The sequence below is a fragment of the Camelus ferus genome, chromosome 16 (genome assembly GCF_009834535.1).
Source record: "Camelus ferus isolate YT-003-E chromosome 16, BCGSAC_Cfer_1.0, whole genome shotgun sequence".
In the NCBI taxonomy this organism is placed as follows: domain Eukaryota; kingdom Metazoa; phylum Chordata; class Mammalia; order Artiodactyla; family Camelidae; genus Camelus; species Camelus ferus.
Window position 1 is genome coordinate 19,159,977 of NC_045711.1, and position 18,343 is coordinate 19,178,319.

At 59.6% G+C, this 18,343-nt stretch overlaps 1 protein-coding gene across 2 annotated transcripts; it reads left to right on the forward strand.

Annotated features, from left to right (window-relative positions):
• The first annotated feature begins 610 nt into the window (after positions 1 to 610).
• FLCN (folliculin) lies at positions 611 to 17,715 on the forward strand. 2 transcript variants are annotated; one of them, XM_032499043.1, is made up of 13 exons: positions 611 to 904; positions 2,477 to 2,573; positions 5,064 to 5,336; positions 6,616 to 6,762; positions 7,701 to 7,922; positions 8,823 to 8,983; positions 10,504 to 10,595; positions 11,905 to 12,095; positions 13,460 to 13,573; positions 14,302 to 14,425; positions 15,464 to 15,595; positions 15,685 to 15,790; positions 16,505 to 17,715. In XM_032499043.1, the coding sequence occupies exons 3-13, from the start codon at positions 5,088 to 5,090 to the stop codon at positions 16,704 to 16,706; spliced, it is 1,740 nt and encodes a 579-aa protein (XP_032354934.1). In that variant the 5' UTR covers positions 611 to 904; positions 2,477 to 2,573; positions 5,064 to 5,087; the 3' UTR covers positions 16,707 to 17,715. The 2 variants fall into 2 exon arrangements, with proteins under 2 accessions (XP_032354934.1, XP_032354935.1); XM_032499044.1 differs by having other exon boundaries at positions 611 to 832.
• The last annotated feature ends 628 nt before the right edge of the window (positions 17,716 to 18,343 follow it).

Sequence of the window (18,343 nt, forward strand, 5' to 3'; positions counted from 1 at the left end):
ATGACTAGAGAAGGTCCTTTAACATTTGTTATAAGGCTGGTTTGGTGGTGCTGAAATCTTTTAGCTTTTGTTTATCTGTGAAGCTTTTGATTTCTCCATCAAATCCGAACGAGAGCTTTGCCGGATAGAGGCCCTCCCGCAGAAGCGAGAGTTCTAAGCCCCAGGTCAGGCTCCCAGGCCTCCGGTTCCAGCATTGAAGTTTGTTTATATTTTTAGAAAACCGGACACGCTGCTCCAATGGGGAGGCAGGGAGTGAGTGGCGCATGCGCGCTCCTGCCCGGCCGCCCTCTGGCGTCGCGCTGTTCTGAAGTCACCAGACGGCCGCCTCCCGCCCCGCCCCCTGCCCGCGCGCTCCATCGACGGCTGGTTCTATCAGAAAGTTAAAAAAAACTAACGGTGAAACCAAAAGGAGTCGTTGCGACGTCCTCTTTCTTTTTTTCTTCGCTGTGGACTGAGTCCTAATATGGCTATTTTACCGTCAAACCTCTTTTTAAAAATTTTAAATTAAGCCACCCCCTTGGAATGGTTTCCTCCGCATCCCCCGCCCGCGCGGGCGGAACCATCCGAACCACCCCTGGGAGGGGGCGCGGGTTCCGGCCGCGGAGACGGTGGCTCGGCGGCCGCTGCAGGGTCCCGCCGGACCTCGGAGTCGCCGGGCTCGCGCGGCCTTCCCGGCTGCGGGCCTGGCGGGGCTCCGCGCGCCTCGGTGCGGGGGTGGCGGGGCGCCCGGCGGCCCGCGCCTCCTCCGCGGCCTGCGCGCGTGGTACGACCCGGCCGAGTCACGCGCCCCGGGGCGGGCGCCGCCCCCCCGTGCGGGGAGACAGAGGAGACGGTGAGGGGAGCCTCCCCGCGGGGCCCGGAGGGCGGCGAGGGCTCGGGCCCTGGGGGCGCCCAGGCCTGTCGGGTTAGTGGGGCCGCCGCCCCGGGGCGGTGCGGGTTGAGCCCGCCGGAGAGGGCGGGCGGTGCGGTCGGGCGCGGCCCGGTCCCAGAAGGGAGGTTCGGCCCGGGAGGTGGGTCGCCGCGGAGGGCAGGGGGGAGGGTGCCGGAAGGGAGCAGGTCCCCAGCCCGGGGACCCCCGGCACCAGCCGCCGTGGCCGTCGGGGCGCAGGAGGGCCCGTGGCCCCAAGAGAACGTGCTGCGGGGCCTAGCCCCGCGTCTGCCCGCCCAGGGCCACGGGGTGTCACGCGAGGCCGCGCGGGCGGGGTCTGAGCTGGGGGAGAGCCCTGCGGAGCTCGGGACCCCGCACTTGCCGGCGGCCCAGCGGATGCCTCCGGGAGGCTCCGGTGCGCGACGCCGCGGCGCGTCCTCGTGCTCGCCGCGGCCAGGAGCCGTTGTGTGCCGCGTCTGCCTGCAGAGTGTTCGTACTCGGTAGCACCTTCCGCCGCCCGTGGTCCTCGAGCAGACCACAGCCGGTCGGGGTGAGACGGACCCAGGGCCAGGGTGCGCCGCAGGGAGGGGGGCAGGGAGGACAGTCCCCACGTCGCTGGCCTGGTCCCGGGGCTCGGCCGCGCTGGGAGGGGCGCGGGCAGGGGCCCTACCGCTTCAAGGTATTCGAACTCTTGCGTGGAGTATAATGTCGAAGAGACTGTCAGGCAGGGGAAGATCTCTGCTTCTTCCTTGGATTCTGGAAAGCTTGTTGGGAGGGAAGACCGGTTAGGCACCTGGTAGGGACTAGAATTGGAGAGCGGACCTCGCGCTGCCCGAAATTCTGGTTCCACGTGCGGTGGTTAACTCCCAGAGGTGGATTTCGGCCTGTGTTTCTCAGCTTCGGGGTGGTGCTGAGAGAGGTTAAGTAGCATGTTTGCGGTCACCTGGCTGCTAAGGGCTGGAGACAGGCCCTTAGGTTTGCGTGACTTAGGACCAGGTTTATCTAGGGAGCCTCGCTGCGTTCCACTGGCTGCCTGGGGCTGTGGCCCTCACGATCCAAGTAATACTCAGAAGTCTTGTCACACAGGAGTGCTTTTCACTTAGAAAAATGTGTGAGAGTAGCCCGTTTTGATCCTGGATGCTGGAAAGTGACTTGGCAGTATCACCTCTGCTCTCCTTCCGGTCGAGGGCTGGAAGCTTGTGGGCCTGTGTCTGAAGGGCTGAATCCGCCTGGTGTGGGTGCTGTCTGATCAGTCCTCGGATAGCTGAGAGCCGGGACCATGAGGACTTTATTTTCAAATGTCTTATGTTTTTCAAAGACGTTTAAACATAAATACTTGTATTATAACTGTCATGATAAAGGACCTCTTATAGGTCCTTTATGAAACAGCTGTAGAGGTGTGAGCGCTCAGCTGGGACTTTAACTGCAGCATCAGCTTGCCGTCTGCTGCGGCTCACAAGGCAGGTGGCCTGCCAGCCATTCCCAGCCAGGGAGTCCTCAGATCCTCTTCTGTGATGGTCTGATTTGAGGCTGACCGCAAGCTGCTGGAGTTTTTTTGTTCACTCCCATTGCTCTTGGCTTTAGCTCTGATTTGTTTTCCTTCCCTAGAAGACGTCTGGTCTTGGAGCTGAAGTACTGCTGCTGTTGCCGCCTGACTGGAAGTGGCCGAGGCCGGGTGGTGGCCGAGTGACTGCCGAGTGTACAGGTTTGTGTTGATGCCGTCCACCTGGGGTGACCCTTGGCCAAGTGCTGCTTCTGCTTGGATGTCTTGCTGCAAGAAACCTTACTTCTCTTCCCTTGAGCGCTTCCCAAAGGAAACTGTGATCTCCTTTTCGAGGCTTAATGCCTCTGCTTTTATTTTGGGTCTCAATACGTCTTCTTCTAAGGTTCTTATTCCATCAGTGGTCGCCTCTCCCCTTCTTCCAGTGGATTTTTAGACGATCGTTTTTTTGACCTCACCGTAGTGAGCCATTTAAATGTGGTTTATTTGGTCTCAGACTCGGCCTTTCCCGTGCTGTGCCCATGAGCCTCCCGCCTGTAGGTACCCTCAGTGAGCTTTCCACTTTCTGTGGCAACAGCTGTCATCTCTCTCTGTGCAGTTCATGAATTCACTTATTTATCTGGCATGTATTGGGTGCCTGCCTTGTGTCAGGAACTGTTATAGACAAGACAGAACCTCCCTGCTTAGGGAATGTCCCTCCCAGCACAGGAAAGCAGAGGAGGAGGGAGTGCTGGGTGGAGGGAGCAGCTGTCCGGGGGAGCTGACGGGGCTGTGCAGAGAGAGGCTGGATGCTGAGCACTGAGCAGGTGGAGGTCTGGGGAGTGTTCCGGTCCTTGATCCCCAGCCCTGCCCCTTTGACGCTGCAGTCCCCAACCTCCATGGAACTCAAGACCTTCCAACTGAATGTCAGCTGCTCACGTCAGCTGAGAGGGTGACCGCGGAATGGCGGGTGGGCTAGAGGAGCAGCTCTGAGCGTGGCCACCGGCAGGGAGGCCACTGGGAGGACCCACTGAGGGATGCCTTAGCACCGGGCAGTTGAGGATGCTGTCCTGGGACTCCCACCCCCGTGTGTGTTCTTGCCATCTGCTGCTTTTCCTCCGTCCTCCAGTCTCAGCATCCCAGGCAGGCGCTCTGACTGGCCCAGCCGTGGTCAAGCTTGTACCTAACTGCCAGGGGGCGAGCACAGAGGGCGTCTGACTTTCTGTCTCTGTGATGTGGGCTGGGGTCGCTAAAAGAGAAAAGAGGCTTTGGATCCTGGCCAGCGTCTTCTACTCAGTCAGGCATTGGACACTTGGGTCGCCCCTCACTGTCTTGGGCAAGGCCGCCCAGGAGAAGGGTCTGTGGCGCTGGGAATACTCCGTGCCTGTGCTGTCCTTTCCCGGCGGTGGCCATGAGCCCCATGGGCTGGTGAGACTGAGGGGCGGGGCCCTTCAGTGTAGCCAGTCTACATAGGAGTTGCTGATGTCTTGGGTCTGGAGAATACTTGTCCCTACTTTGGCTTGACTCCCTGGCCCTGCTTGTCACACGTGTTTGGTAAGTGGGCTGTCGCTGTCCCCCCTCTGGGCCTTTTCCCCTGTGTTCTTGTTTCTAGGCCTCCTCCACCTGCTGGAGCCGAGGGGACAGTCCCCCCACCAGGGGGCGCTTGGCCTCTGGAGTTACAGTGGGCTTCGCCTCATTGCCTGTCCTTCTCTGTGGCCTTGGCCAGCTCCTTCTCCCTTCCACAGCTGAGCTCTGGGGCCCCACCCCGGCTCCCGCCTGTTGTCCCCCTCCACCCGGAGGCCTCCCAGCAGCTGCCTCAGCTGCCTCCTGTCCTCCAGTCCCTTTCTCGCTGGTCTAGATGGCCTCTGCCTTCTCCACGCTCACAGCGCGGCTGGAGCAGAGTCTGTAGCTCCGACTTGGGGTGTGGTCGCGCTCCGGGCTGTCTGCATCCCCTTCCGCGGGCCTCCCCGCTTCCACCCTGGCTCCCAAAGTCTTTTCTGCACAGCAGCCAGAATGTTCTTTTTAAAATAAGATTCAGGTTTATTATCAGAACCCACGAAAGGCTCTTTAATCTCTGAAAAAAATTCAAGATCTTGCCACGGCCTGGAAAGGTCCCTAAAATCTGTCTCCTCCTCGTCTTCCGCGCTCGCCCCCAGCTCTGCAGACGTGCAGCCCCTGGGGCTCCCCCCTTCCTCAGCTCTCACTTGGGAGACCCTCTGTACCCACATCCCACCTGCCCTGTCATTCTTTGCCCTGGGCCTGCTGTTCTCGTCCTAAACCTGTCACCACGTGAGAGCAAGCACTTCATCGCAGGTCTCCCCTCCAGAAGGTCAGCTCCATGAGGCAGCACCACGGCACCCACAACGGCACCTGGAACGCGGCAGGTGCTCCCTGCCGTGTTGGAGTGAGCGCCCCATGGGTGTGCTGCGCAGTCCCTGTGCGCGCATCCCCCTGCCCACCTCGCAGCCCTACCCGTTCTCCCCGGGGGGTTTTCTGTGGGACCCGCGTGACGTTGGTCATCACTCCCCATGGGCGGGGATGCTGTCTGTCTGTCTTGTTTCCCCTGCACCTGCTACAGTGCTAGCGCAGGTGGTGTTCAGAGCCAGCTGCCTCTGCCGGGCAGGAACCCGGTGGAGGACGCCACATGGCCTGGGGCAGGACGGGGGTGCTGGTGTTGGTGGGCTGGTGGGCTAACGGTGTGTCCCTCCCACGCAGGCCTTGCGCTGTCTCCCTGGCACCATGAATGCCATTGTTGCGCTCTGCCACTTCTGCGAGCTCCATGGGCCCCGCACGCTCTTCTGCACGGAGGTCCTGCATGCACCACTCCCGCAGGGCGCTGGGAACGGGGACAGCCCTGGCCGGGCCGAGCAGGCCGAGGAGGAGGAGGGCGGCATCCAGATGAGCAGTCGGATCCGCGCCCACAGCCCCGCCGAGGGGGCCAGCGCCGAGTCCAGCAGCCCAGGACCCAAAAAGTCAGACATGTGCGAGGCAGGTGTCTCTGCGGGGTCCCATGCCGGTGCTGTGTGCTTGACCCCCAGGGGTGGCGGGGGAGCATGGGCCCAGGGCACAGTGGACGTGACCTCACAGCCGGCACTGCAGCTGACTGTTCCCTGGGGGCCGGTGGAAGGCGCTGCTGCCTTCATCCCCTTTGGTTCTTCCCCTTCCTCCTGGCGTCAGCTCTCCCAGCCCGCTCTGTGCCCCAGGCAGTTGGCAGCACCATGGAGTTTGCCTCCCCGTCCTCCCCTCATGTTCGTGTTCATACCTTGCCCTCGGCCCAGCGTTCTCGGGAGTTTTCGCTGCATGGGTGGCCTGTCTGGGCATTCTTCCTTGTGCAGCTTCCTAAGCCCTGGGGAACGAGGGTTAAGTTCCCTCACCAGGCCACTGCTTCACCTGAAGGACCTGGGTCGGGACCCGAAGTCAGGGCTAGTGTCACTCCTGCCACCATGGTGTGAGCAGAAATCCAGCCACGTTAGTTTGGCTCCGCTGAGAGCAGCCGGCAAGCCTGAGGTTGATCTACTTATTGCTGGAGACACCTGTGAGGGATGGAGAGGGAGGGGGCCAAAGGTGGGGGAGCTTTCCTTCCTGAGATGGAGAAGAAGGTAGATAGGAGGTCTGGGCAACTAGAGTCCGGGAGAGTGTCCTTGAGCTGCAGTGGGCTTGGAGGGGAGGGGCCCTGCATCGCACAGGGACAGGCTTGCTTCTGGGCCCTCTTGCGCGCAGCCCAGGTCCAGGGCAGCCTCCAGCAGGCACAGCCCCTGCCCCAGCATGGAGGTGGCTTCAGGGCACAGCAGCCAGGCCACTGTCCAGTCCGTTCCCTGCAGCAGAGGGTCTGGGCTTGTGTTCTCAGGCTGCACAACAACGCCAGTGTCTGGAGCCTCCCGAGGCCCCTGCCAGGTGGTTGTGCTAGGGTCAGGGCAGAGGCTGGCACGGCGTGCTGTGTGAGCCACCGCTCAGCTTCGCCTTCTGTGATGTGGGGGTGTTCCCTGTGATTCCCTCACGGAGTTGTGCTCTGGATTAAATGAGATAATGCAGAGCTCTTTGAAAGCCCTGCTACTTAAATGCTCAGTGGGTTAGATCTGACCACCTTTGTGAGGCCTGCTCCTGGTTTTCCTATTCAGGAAACACTGACATCCTCAGCGAAATGTAACTCTAGAAGCCGGTTATTTTTATACGAAGATTGAGTTTTCTGCTTCAGAGTCACATGAGAGTAGGAAAACGTGTTGCTTGCTTCCTGGCTGACTGTTCCTCTTTTATTTTTCGTGGTCAGGGCTGCCGGTCACTTGCCGCAGGGCACCCTGGGTACATCAGCCATGATCAGGAGACCTCGATTAAATACGTCAGCCACCAGCACCCCAACCATCCCCAGCTCTTCAGCGTTGTCCGCCAGGCCTGCGTGCGGAGCCTGAGCTGCGAGGTGAGCGTCTGACCGGGTCTCTGCAGGAACGTGGCACACATGCTGAGAGGCCTGAGCAGGGTAGGTGTTGGTCATGGAAGGAGGCAGACATGCAGGCATGAGGAAGACGGCACACCCACAAGCAGGGCGTGGGGCAGCCTCGGGTCGGGGATGGGTCCTGTTGGATCCCAGTTTTCCCAGTGGTCATTGGCCTGCCGTTTTCAGCGCCAGACTTGCGTCAGTCACTCTTTGTGGACACGTGCTCCGGCGTGCCGACTATAGCAGACACACCTCCTTCCTGCCTCAGTGGGCATCCCTGCCCCAGTGGGCCGCCAAGGAGTGGGTCTGTGTGTCCTACATGCACGGTGGGGCGGTTGTGGCCGAGTCTTAGCTTCTGTGTTCTCATGTCACAGAGAGTTGAGAGTCTAGTCACTGACGCTTCCTGTCCCTATACCACGGAGCAGACGCCAGGCTCCCCTGTGCCGGCCCTCGCTGCCCCTGGCCCACCTGGCTGGCCCACTCTTTCTTCCTGCCACCCCTCTGCTGGCGGCAGGCGGCCATGTCTGATGGAGCTGTGTGGCATGTCGTGGGGGAGGCCTGGCTTCTCCTGCATACAGAGTATGCCACTCTGAGGACGGGGGTGCACAGTGGCTGCCTTGGCCTGCTGGTGGTCCGGCGTGCTGCAGGTGAGGGAGCCGGGGTAGGTGTCGTGTTGCACAGGGGTTCTTCACAGCTCAAGGCAGGAAAAGTGAGTGAGCCTGCTGTACTGGCCTTTGCGTTACATGGAAACCAATGTTTTCTTGAGGAAATTTGACCCCAGGAGCCAGGTGACGGCAAACTTCCTCGCTCATCCCGCTCTGCCGGTAGCCGGCGCTGGTTGATGAGCGTAGAGAAAGGTCTGGTGTGACGATGTGACCGCGGCGGAGGCCTGTGCCTGGAGCGCTCTTGTCTGGCCCCAGGTCTGCCCCGGCCGCGAGGGCCCCATCTTCTTCGGGGACGAGCAGCATGGCTTTGTGTTCAGCCACACCTTCTTCATCAAAGACAGCCTGGCCAGGGGCTTCCAGCGCTGGTACAGCATCATCGCCATCATGATGGACCGCATTTACCTCATCAACTCCTGGCCCTTCCTGCTTGGGAAGATCCGAGGCATCATCGATGAGCTCCAGGACAAGGCTCTCAAGGTGCAGGGGCGGGGCGAGAGCAGGGTTGGGGTGGGGTGGGCGGGGCTAGAGGGGCGGGGCGAGAGCAGGGTGGGGGTGGGGTGGGCGGGGCTAGAGGGGGCGGGGCCTGGGGCCGGAGGCCGGCGCGCCTCTTCGGCTGGGCCTGTGCTGCGGTCTTTGGCTGCCGTGGGTGTCACGGCGGTGAGCCTGCAAGTCGGTCAGGCCTGCGGGCTCCACTGGTCCCTCTCGAGCCTGCTGTCCGGCTTTCCCGCAGTCAGACGCCCGGTTTCGTCCGCGCTGTCTTTGTTTCTGACCGTCATGTCGGAAGCCTGACCGCTAATCGCGGTGCAGACCCACACCTAAGGACGTCTCAGGACGGCCGGCTGGTGCTCTGGCGACAAACAGCCTTCAAGCCTCAGCCGCTTGAAACCACGAAATTTGTTTCTTGCGTCCATTGCAGGCAGGCGGGGGTCTGCTCGCTGGAGTCATGCTGGCGGGCGGAGCGGCAGCCGCGTTGCGCTGTAGCTCCTTTGCCGGCTGTGGGGCGGGGAGGGGACCAGAGGCCTGGCTCTTCTCTCCTCTCCTGGCCAGAGGTGGTCCCCCGTCCACCCACGCAGGGTCTGCGCAGAGCCTGGAGGGGACTGGAAATGCTGGGGAACAGCACTCCTGGCTGCCTGAGCCCCTCCAGGTGCCGGGCGAGTCACTGTGGGCCCAGCAGTCGCTCTTCACTGACTCCCCTTCTCCCGCGGCTGCTGATCCACTGGGAGACAGAGCTGTTCCGTCTGGAATGACACTGCTGGTCCTTCTTTACTCCTGGCCCAGAAGCAGGATGGGACAGTCTTCAGGAGCAGGACGCCAGCTGGGTCTGGGCTGCGGGCTGGCATTGTTGTGAAGGGCTCACGTTTCCCCTTTGCTAGTCAGGTGTTTGAAGCGGAGCAGTTTGGATGCCCGCAGCGCGCACAGAGGATGAACACAGCCTTCACGCCGTTCCTGCACCAGAGGAACGGGAACGCTGCCCGCTCGCTGACGTCCTTGACCAACGACGACAGTTTGTGGGCGTGCCTTCACACCTCCTTCGCTTGGTAACCGGGCTCGCGGTCTTCACGTAGCCACTGGGGTCAGAGCAGTCACAGGGTGTTGGTAGGACTGTTCCGGGTTTGGGGGGACCGTCGCTGGCCAGGTCCCTTGGTGCCTCTGTGCTGTGACTTGTTAGTGACCACTGAACTGGACTCAGCCCTCCTCGTCCCATAAGTACATGGGAAACGCGTTCAGGTGGAACTCACTTCCAGTGATGCTTTTAAATTGAAGTTTGTGCACCAGGACCGGTGGTCTCTCCTGTTTCCGTAAAGCGCGGCAACTGTCCACACAGCTCTGGGTGGCGGGGGAGCGGGGCGGGAGCTGGAGAGCGGCTTAGCTGGGCTAGTCTGGCTCCGGTTCTCAGGGGTTTTGGATCAGGCAGAGCTGCTGTCTGAAGGTTTGGCTCCCTCTCAGGGCTGGCAGGTTGGTGTTGGCTGTGGGCAGGAGGCCTCTGCTGGTTGCTGGGTGGTCACTCAGGAGAATGAGGCGGGGTCTGTCAGCTCTCATGACCTGAGAGGCCACATGTGTTAGAAGGGCGCCATGTCACTGGGCCCGGCCTAGGCAGGAGGAGAGGATTAGTGTCCATCTTTTGAAGAGGGGAGTGTGGGCATGTTTGAAAACCACCACGGTCTGTCCTCTGGCTACAGACTGTCCATTTTCCTTCCCTTGCAGGACATGCTCCTTCCAGAGTTTCCCCCAGATTCTCATTCCTGTGCAGGCCCCGGTGAGGTTGACGCCCCTCCCTTGTAGACTCTTGAGCGCAGTTCCTAAGAGCCTGCAGTCTGGAGAGGCAGCGTCTGTCTCCCCCACAGAGTTCCTCCTATCTTTTAAAAACCACTTTAACTAGGGAGATTTGCAGACGGAGCCAAAGTATAATGAATTGTACAGTGAACTACCCACCTTTGTCCTGCTTTAGCAGTTACCGGTTTTATTGTGTTTGCATTCATTCCTTCACTTTTTTTCTGGAATACTTTTTAAAGCAAAATTTTTTGGGGTGGTGTTAATTAGGTTTATTTGTTTATCTTTTTAATTATTATTTTTTAATGGAGTCACTGGGGATTGAACCCAGGACCTCATGCATGGTAAGCAAACACTCTACCACTGAGCTCTGCCTTCTCTCTTAAAGCAAATCTTAGTTGTATTATTTCAACCATAAAACCATGATCGCATCCAACAAAGTGGACTAATTTCTTAGCACCATCCACCCCAATCCACGTTTGCTCTCCCCCCTTTGCCTGGGAGTTGCCTTTTGAGTTGGGGTCATCAGAACCACCCCTGGCAGTGGGCAGATGTGCCGAGTCCCTTGGACTACGCCAGCTCCTCCTTGCTCCGCGGGACACCTGCCTTTGCGGGAGGGCCTGGGCCTCCCCTTTGGGGTTCAGCTGGCCAGAGCCCCGTGGTGTTGCTTGGCTCATTCTTTTGTACCCGTTTTGGATTAGTTGGTAGTTAGAGGAAGAGGCTTGGCTGGCTTCAGGTCCAGCGTTTCTTCTAGCAAGGGCACTTCACAGGTGGCTCTGTTCCTCAGGCTTCTGAAAGCATGCGGCAGCCGGCTGACCGAGAAGCTCCTGGAAGGCGCGCCCACTGAGGACACCTTGGTCCAGATGGAACAGCTTGCGGGTGAGCTGGGAGGTGCCTGTGTGGGAGCCTTTGCCTGTGGCGGCTGCAGGGGCCGCCTCACGCACCCCGCCCTCCCCAATCCCAGCAGAAGGAGCTGAGGAAGGGGACCCCAGGGGCGAGCCCACAGAAGTTGGCCCTTTACTCTTTGTGTCTTTATTGTGGTTTCCTGTTTTGTTCCCCTTGACAGTCAAGCGAGAGTCTGTCCGCAGGCAGGCTGGGAGGGTCACTCCTAGGGCTGTCACTCTGGAGAGGACTGGTCGATCGATGTTTTCGTGTCCCTGGTTCACAACAGCCATGTGTGTGGCCTTTCTAGACAGTCTCTCCTCCTTTGCTCTCTAACAGTAAGGACCCAAGGTTTTCCCCAGGGACAGTGGTCCCCAGACCTCACTGGCACCTGACCAGCCCTCCGGGTCTGGGGCTCTGGTCCTGTGTGTGCTAAGCAGCTTCCTGGGGGTCTGCCTGCCTTCCAGAGATGATCTGGTTTTCGTTGTTGTGGGCCCGCGGCCTTAAACGTGGGGGCGGGTGGATGAGACCTGTGACACTGTGTGTGTGCTTCGTTACTAGCAACGCATGACATGCTTCATTTTGCAAGCGGCTGGCTTTGACAGCTGGCGCTGTTTCGAGCTCATCCCTGCAGTCTGGTGACTGCATTGCTGTCCTGGGGGGAGGGGAGGGCAGCAAGGGCAGACACGTTAGAAAGAGCAGCCTTCAGACCCCTCGTGCCCTCGTGGTTCTGTTGCCAGAGCCGTGTGTGGTAGTGAAGGTGGCGGGTAGTCTGTTGGTCATTTGCACAGAGAGCGCAGTGTTTGGGGAGCGAAGGGCAGGCACCCTGGGCTCCTGTCCCGTCTCGGAGTGTGTTTTGGTCACAGGGAAGGTGAGCAGAGGGCTCAGGGCGCACGCTGGCATCGGACCGACCCGGCTGCAGCTGCTGTTCTGTGACACGGAGCAGAGGCGCCGTGTTTTGTGAGGCTCGTCGTGAAGACAAATGGCAGCAACAAGTTGTTCCGTAAAACGGGGAGGGTGACGAGGGGTGCACGGAGCCCTGCGGCTGTGCCTGCCCGAGGCGTGTGCACTCAGGGACCCCGAGCCTGTGTCTTCCGGCCCCCGTGTGAGTCTCCCCACCGGCAGGCACAGCTTGCGGCGCACAGGGCTCCCGCAGCCACAAGCAGCGCAGCCGCTGGCGCAGGCCTCCTGGCTGGCCTGACCTCGGATGCCTTGGGCTGAGTTGTCTTGGGAAGAGACTTGCATCTGGAGAATAAGGGTGTCCCGGCAGTGCATGTCATGACTGTCCTTGCCGTCTGTCTTGCAGACTTAGAAGAGGAGTCAGAAGGCTGGGACAACTCTGAGGCTGAAGAGGAGGAAAAAGCTCCTGTCCTGCCGGAGGGCGCAGGAGGGCGGGAGCTGACCGAAGGCCCAGCAGACCCTTCCTCACTCTCAGACTGTGGAAACTGGCAGCCCCGAAAGCCATCTGTCTTTAAGTCCCTTCGGCATATGAGGCAGGTAGGCCGTGGCGGGGTGGGGCCTGAAACAGACGCCCTGGAGCAGAGCTGGGTGCTCTCCCTCCAGCTGGTCCCTGTCCAGCAGACGCTGGCCTTTCGGCCTGTCTTGTTCAAGGCCCAGCGGGTCTGGTTGGGGAGGAGGGGCCAAGAGCCTTCTCGGCGGGTGCTGGAGATGGTGGTGGGCGTCCGGGGTGTCTTGGCCCCAGGATCAGTGAGGTTATAGATGGTTTCTTTAAAAGAAGGCCTGTGGTCCTTGCCATTCTAGAACCTTCTAAAGGAGTTGAGCAGCGTTGTGAGTTTGCATGGAAATGACCTGAATGGCAGCATGGTCTGGGGCTTTGGGCTGAGCTGCAGAGTGCATGTGGGATGTGGGTGATGGGGACAGTGGACAGTCACCAAGCACCAGCAGGAAGTGCGGTGCCGTGGGTCGTAGAGAGCGGGGCCGACCGGTCGGGAGGAACAGGCTGCTAGGTTACCAAGGCAGCACATCTCTTGTTATAGCACTTTCCGGTGTTTACGATGAGCATGAATGTTACCAGAAGTAAAGGTTGATTTAACAGCAGAAGCTCTGTGGGGCTTCTGGGTGAGAAACATTCGCCCCCCAGAATCGTCCTGGTCTGGCCGCAGTGCCTGTCGACTGCCTGCGGGCACTCAGGTTGGAAGGGGTCTTGAACTCCGCGGAAGGTGGGAGCACTCCAGGCTGCTGGGGTTTGCTGAGGTGCTGTGTCACAGCCTCCCCTTCCTCTCTGGCCGTATTCGTAAACCATAAAGCAGCGTCACAGCAGTCAGCAAAGGGTAAAGGCAGGACAGGGAAGGCAGTCCTCTCCAGCGACGCCTGGGTGGGAGGACCCCCAGCTAACGCCAGCGTCACAGCAGTCAGCAAAGGGTAAAGGCAGGACGGGGAAGGCAGTCCTCTCCAGCGACGCCTGGGTGGGAGGACCCACAGCTCTGAAGGGCATTGCTGGGCTCGGGGCTCTGGATACAGCTTGCTGCCTGCGGGCGGGCGGCGGTCCTGGGGGTGGTGCGCCCCCAGACCACGTGCCAGAGTCGTGCGCCTCCTGGGCGCGGAGGAGTCAGGATGCCTGGCTCCCTTTCAGGTGGTTCTGTGAAAGTTGAGTGTAGAGAGAGAAGGTAAATGTCGCAGAACACTGGTGTTTTGTCTGCTTCAAGTTCTTGAAGGGAAGACTGGGGAAAGGGTCTCAGAGTGTGCAGGAGCTCTGGGGTCAGGGTTTCAGGTGCGGATGCATAGGCTCCGCCCGCCTCTTCCTGACCTAACTTCCTTTACTCCACAGAGAGCTTCTGGACGAACGCACAAGTGACTCCCGTGGGGCGGGAGGAAGTTCAGGGCAGAACTGTCTCTTTCAGGTCCTGGGCGCGCCCTCGTTTCGCACGTTGGCCTGGCACGTCCTCATGGGGAACCAGGTGATCTGGAAAAGCAGAGATGCAGACCTCGTCCATTCAGCTTTTGAAGTTCTTCGGGTGAGAGGATCTTTTTCCTTGTGCATTTGGCCTAGTGGGTTTTTAAAAAATCTGGACTTGAGGTGTGAATGTTAAGTGTGTCGGGGACTCAGGGCAAAGGTTCGTGCCTGAATCTGAGAGCTGCGTTTTTTCCACTGTTAACGACAGTAGCCATTCGTGGTCTTCACTTCCAGTAAGGAGTCCATGCTGTCCTGACAGATTGATAACTAACTGTCCCACCTGCCCTTCCCCAGCCCCCACATCCTTCTCAGAAGCTGTTGGAGTGGCTCACAGCTGCTGTAGAAGCAGGTCTGGGTCACCAGGCAGTGCACGGGGCGTCTTGATGAGTGGGTGGGACTCACCTGAGGCAGGCTGCCTCAGCAGCGGGCATGGTGGGTGCCAAGGCCCAGGTCTCGCTCTGAAAGTGTGTGCGTGCTGGCCGTGTGGAGACAAGATGAAGCAACCTCTCAGTGAACTTATGGCCTCTAGGAGGACGGGGGGAGACACGAGCACGTGAGGAGGCAAAGAATAATGAAGAGTTAACGCTGCGGAGCAGAGGCAGCAGCAGCCGTGTGGCCGGCTGCAGGAGGAGACATGGGGCTGTGTGGGGGACGCCCCAGTGGGCCTGAGTGACTGGGGTGCCTTCTGGGAGGAGAGGGCTTTGGGCTGAGCTGCAGAGTGCATGCGGGATGTGGGTGATGGGGACAGGCGGGGACAGGATCACTTCTGAGCTGCTCTGTTCCCCCCAGACCATGCTGCCAGTGGGCTGTGTCCGCGTCATCCCCTACAGCAGCCAGTACGAGGAGGCCTACCGCTGCAACTTCCTAGGGCTCAGCCCGCACGTGCACATCCCCTCCCACGTGCTGTCCTCAGGTGCGTCCTTTGCTGCTGCTCTGAGCCCCTGCATCTCGGCTCAGAAGTGGAGCTGCACGGCTGGATCTGAGGGCAACGGCTGCTGGGCTCAGAGGCACAAAGACCCTGGCTGCTGGACCAGCTTTCCCAGTGGCATTGAGTCTCTATTTTCTGTCTTTAGAGTGGGGGAAAGTTGGACTGGACAACTTCCTAGTGAGGGAGGCCTGCTGGGCGTGGGTCTCCATGGGGCTGGATCACAGTCCTGGGGGTGGGGCCAGCACCAGTGGAGGTTAGAGGGTTTCAGTGCTGTCGTGGGTGTGAGTCACCTACGCCGTCCAGAGGCAGGAGGCTTGCTGGGCTGGTTGTGCGCCTCCTGAGTCCCCGGCCCCGGGTCTTCCTTCCTCTCTCACTGTTCTCCTGTCGTGCTTCCTTGTCCTCTGCAACTCCTCCTCCTCCTCCTGCGTCCCTTAAATTCGTCCTTGGTGTTCAGCGCAGTGGGCTGAGTCAGCATCCCTCATTTCCGGTTTGGGGAGCTCGGGAGTTAGCCTGGGTGCAAATCCCCGCCTCCCGAGGTGAGTCCAGGACTCCTCTGAGTACGTCGGTCCCAGCGCAATCGGCGCTCAGCAGCCTCAGCACCCAGGCCAGGGCGCGAGTCCGCAAGGCAGCGCCTTTTTTCCCGGTGGCGTGCAGAATATAAGCCCTGGCGTCAAGAGATGAGGGTGATACGGTTACCGCCACTGGCTGTGTGACCTTGGGCAAGCCACTCAGCTTCTCTGGGTCTGTTTCCCTGCTGTGAGACGGGGGCTCTAGCGGGATCCCTCTCCTGGTGCTGCTAGTGCTCAGTGAGCCGAGGTGCGCGGCGTGATAGCCATCGCTGTAATGCGGTGCGCGTAGTTTCTCCCCGGCAGGCGGTAACCCTGACTCTTCACAAGTAAACCACAGGAGGTGTTAAATGCCCGCGCGTTGCCCCTGGGAGACGGGAGCGGTTGGGGGCAGCAGAGCGGGTCAGGCGTGTGGAGGGCGGCGGGGCCCCCAGAGCCGGCACTTTGTGCCCCGCAGAGTTTGCGGTCGTCGTGGAGGCCCGGCCGGCAACCCGCTCTGGCCCGCAGCCAGTGGGCTGCGAGGACGCCCAGTCTCTCAGCAAGCACGAGTTCGTGGTGACCAGTGGGAGTCCTGTCGCTGCGGACCGAGGTGGGTGCTGCCGGGCCGCCTCCCCCTGGGGCCAGATGGGGAGGAGGGCGCTGAGCCCTGTCCCACTCTGCCCCCATCTGTGTCCCCAGTTGGCCCCACCATCCTGAATAAAATGGAAGCTGCTTTGACCAACCAGAACCTGTCCGTGGATGTGGTGGACCAGTGCCTGGTCTGCCTGAAGGAGGAGTGGATGAAGTAAGCCCCCCCCCCGCTGGGCTCCTGGGTCTGCGCTGTCTGACCAGGGGGGCTGGGCTGTGGCAGCGCTGTGTTCTGCTGTGGGAAGTCAGAAACTTCCAGAGAAAGCGATATTCTGTGGCCCCTGGGAGAGAGGGTACAGAGCAGGGTTATGAGCATGGGTTTAAACACGGCCCACCGCTTGCCACGTTAGCAGGGTGCCCTGGCGCGGGTGGCCCGCACCCCCGGCCACAGACTGCCCTCTGCACGGTGGGGCGACGCCTGCCTCCAGGGAAGCAGGTATTTCTGATGCTTCATTAACTTTGAAAATTGGAAGGTCAGATAAAAGATGTTCCCCTTTTATTATAAAGCAAATTACTTCTCCTGCCTTCTTAGTAATTTTTGTGAAATTTAATTAGCCATGCTTTGTTCTAATTTCAAGTAACAGAGTTTAGGAGCAGCAGCTCCTTTCACGCACGGGAGGGACATCTTTCTTGCTTGTTTCCCGTTTTGCTGCACCAGCCGCGTCGCCCAGGGTTGGCCTGGTGGGCGAGTGGGGGCCCCGAGTGTGCAGGTGTGGGCTGCTGCGTGCATCTCCTGTGTGCGTCTGAGCTCCAGCTCTGCGTGCGTGCGTGCGTGGGGAGCTTCGTTGGTCTTGAAGCCGTTCAGGTCTCAGGGCCAGGACGCTGGTGTTCATGCTGTGCTGTCTGAATGTGTGTTTTTGGTTTTCTGCAGCAAAGTGAAGGTCCTTTTCAAATTCACCAAGGTGGATAGTCGACCCAAAGAGGACACGCAGAAGCTCCTGAGTATCCTGGGAGCGTCCGAGGAGGACAATGTCAAGCTGCTCAAATTCTGGATGACAGGCCTGAGCAAAACCTACAAGTCGCACCTCATGTCCACGGTCCGAAGCCCCACAGCCTCTGAGCCTCGCACCTGACCCCGCTGTGGGAGGCCGTGTCTGCCTGCCAGGAAGCGGTGGAGGCCGTCCTCGCCACCCAGCTCAGAGACAGGCCTCTGATGGCACTCCCTGGCTGCCCTCCCATTTCCCATCTGCTGGCGTGGAGCTCTTTCCTAATAAGAAACGGAAACTGTTAGGTCTTGACCTTTGCCCTTTGTGTGGGCTGTGGGCCTGGTGTGCTCCTTGGCACTGTCCTGCAAACTGAGTGGCTCCAGCCCTGAAGGGGGCAGTGGGAGACTTCAAGCTCGAGGCCCTGCACTTGTGCAGTGCTGTGGAGGAGGAGGTAAAGAAAGCGTCTCGCGCCTCTTGTGGACGCAGAGCTCAGAATTTATAGGGAGGTGTTGTCAGGCCAGCCCCGACTTGGGTGTCTTGGCTGCCATATCCCGTTGTCTCTTGAGGTGAGGGTTTGAGCCTTTCTGTTCTGAAACGCAGTGAATTTCCAGGCTTTATGTGTATGTGAGTTTGGCTGCAGTTGGGAGTTTTCAGGAAGCGTGCTGATCCGCAGTCGTCAGAAACCTGGGTTTGAGTTGAGGTGCAGGGAGAGGCTCTCAGGGCGGAGTGGGTGCTCCCTTTGTCTCTGGATCCCCTGGAGGGCGTGTTCTGAAGTGTCTGGCGACGCTGTCCGGGCTGCTTTGAAGTCTCCCCGTATCTTGAAGACACGCCCTGGTCTTTTTTACCCAGAGATGCTACTTCGCTGAAATACTCGATGGGGCCCTGGGGCCGGCCTCGCTCGCTGTGGGGCCGAGAAGCCTGTCAGCGTTCTTTTCCAGGCCGCTTTGCCCTTTATTGCTCCTTGAAACGTCTGCGTTTGGCTGCAGTTGCTCTTCAGGGTGTGGTCCTCGTGCACGTTTCTGATGAGGACTTGTGGTCTGGGGGGATTTTCCAGCGACTTTGCTGATTTGTTTGTAGTTTTTCGTGTTTAACTTAATGACGAGCTGTCTGTGTCATGCAAGAGCATTGGAATAACATGTATTTTATAAGCTGCTGACTACGTGGTTTTATTGGCTTGATGTCTAAAATTGTCTTGGGGTCAGTCACTGAAATTAGTGTGATTAAAATAACACAAACAATACAACTGTTTTGGAACTCTGGACTCTAGTGAACACTTAGAGTGTCCAGGGGAAGACTCGGACAGTAAGTTGTGGTTAGTTTTCAGTAGCTGTTAGTACATACACCGCAGGTCTCTGCCCGCCCCCAGCGGCATGGCAGGGCCGTGCATACCTTCCTGGAGCAGCCTGCACACTGCTCGCAGGAACGGGGCGTAAGAAGGGTCCTGTCCTCCAGGTACTGGCCTCTGCTTGTTGCTGACTGCTGCCTCTGGTGACAGTGCAGACAGGGGCGGCCCTTGTCGTGGCACCTCCCGTCGCGATGAGCTGATGCCCGGGGTGTCGCAGGCTGGCGCCCTCTTCCCTGCTTCATTTTTCCCTTTTCCCTGTTCAGGAGCCAGACATTAAAGACAGAACATTCAGAAACAGTTGCACGTGTGAGAAAGTTAGAAAATGACTGTGTGTGCCCAGGGAAGGACTCAAGAAAAGAGCTGAGAAAAACTGAAGTTTACACCTCAGGTGACCCTTGGCAAAGAGCTCACAGCAGTAAAGATAAAAGCACAACAACAA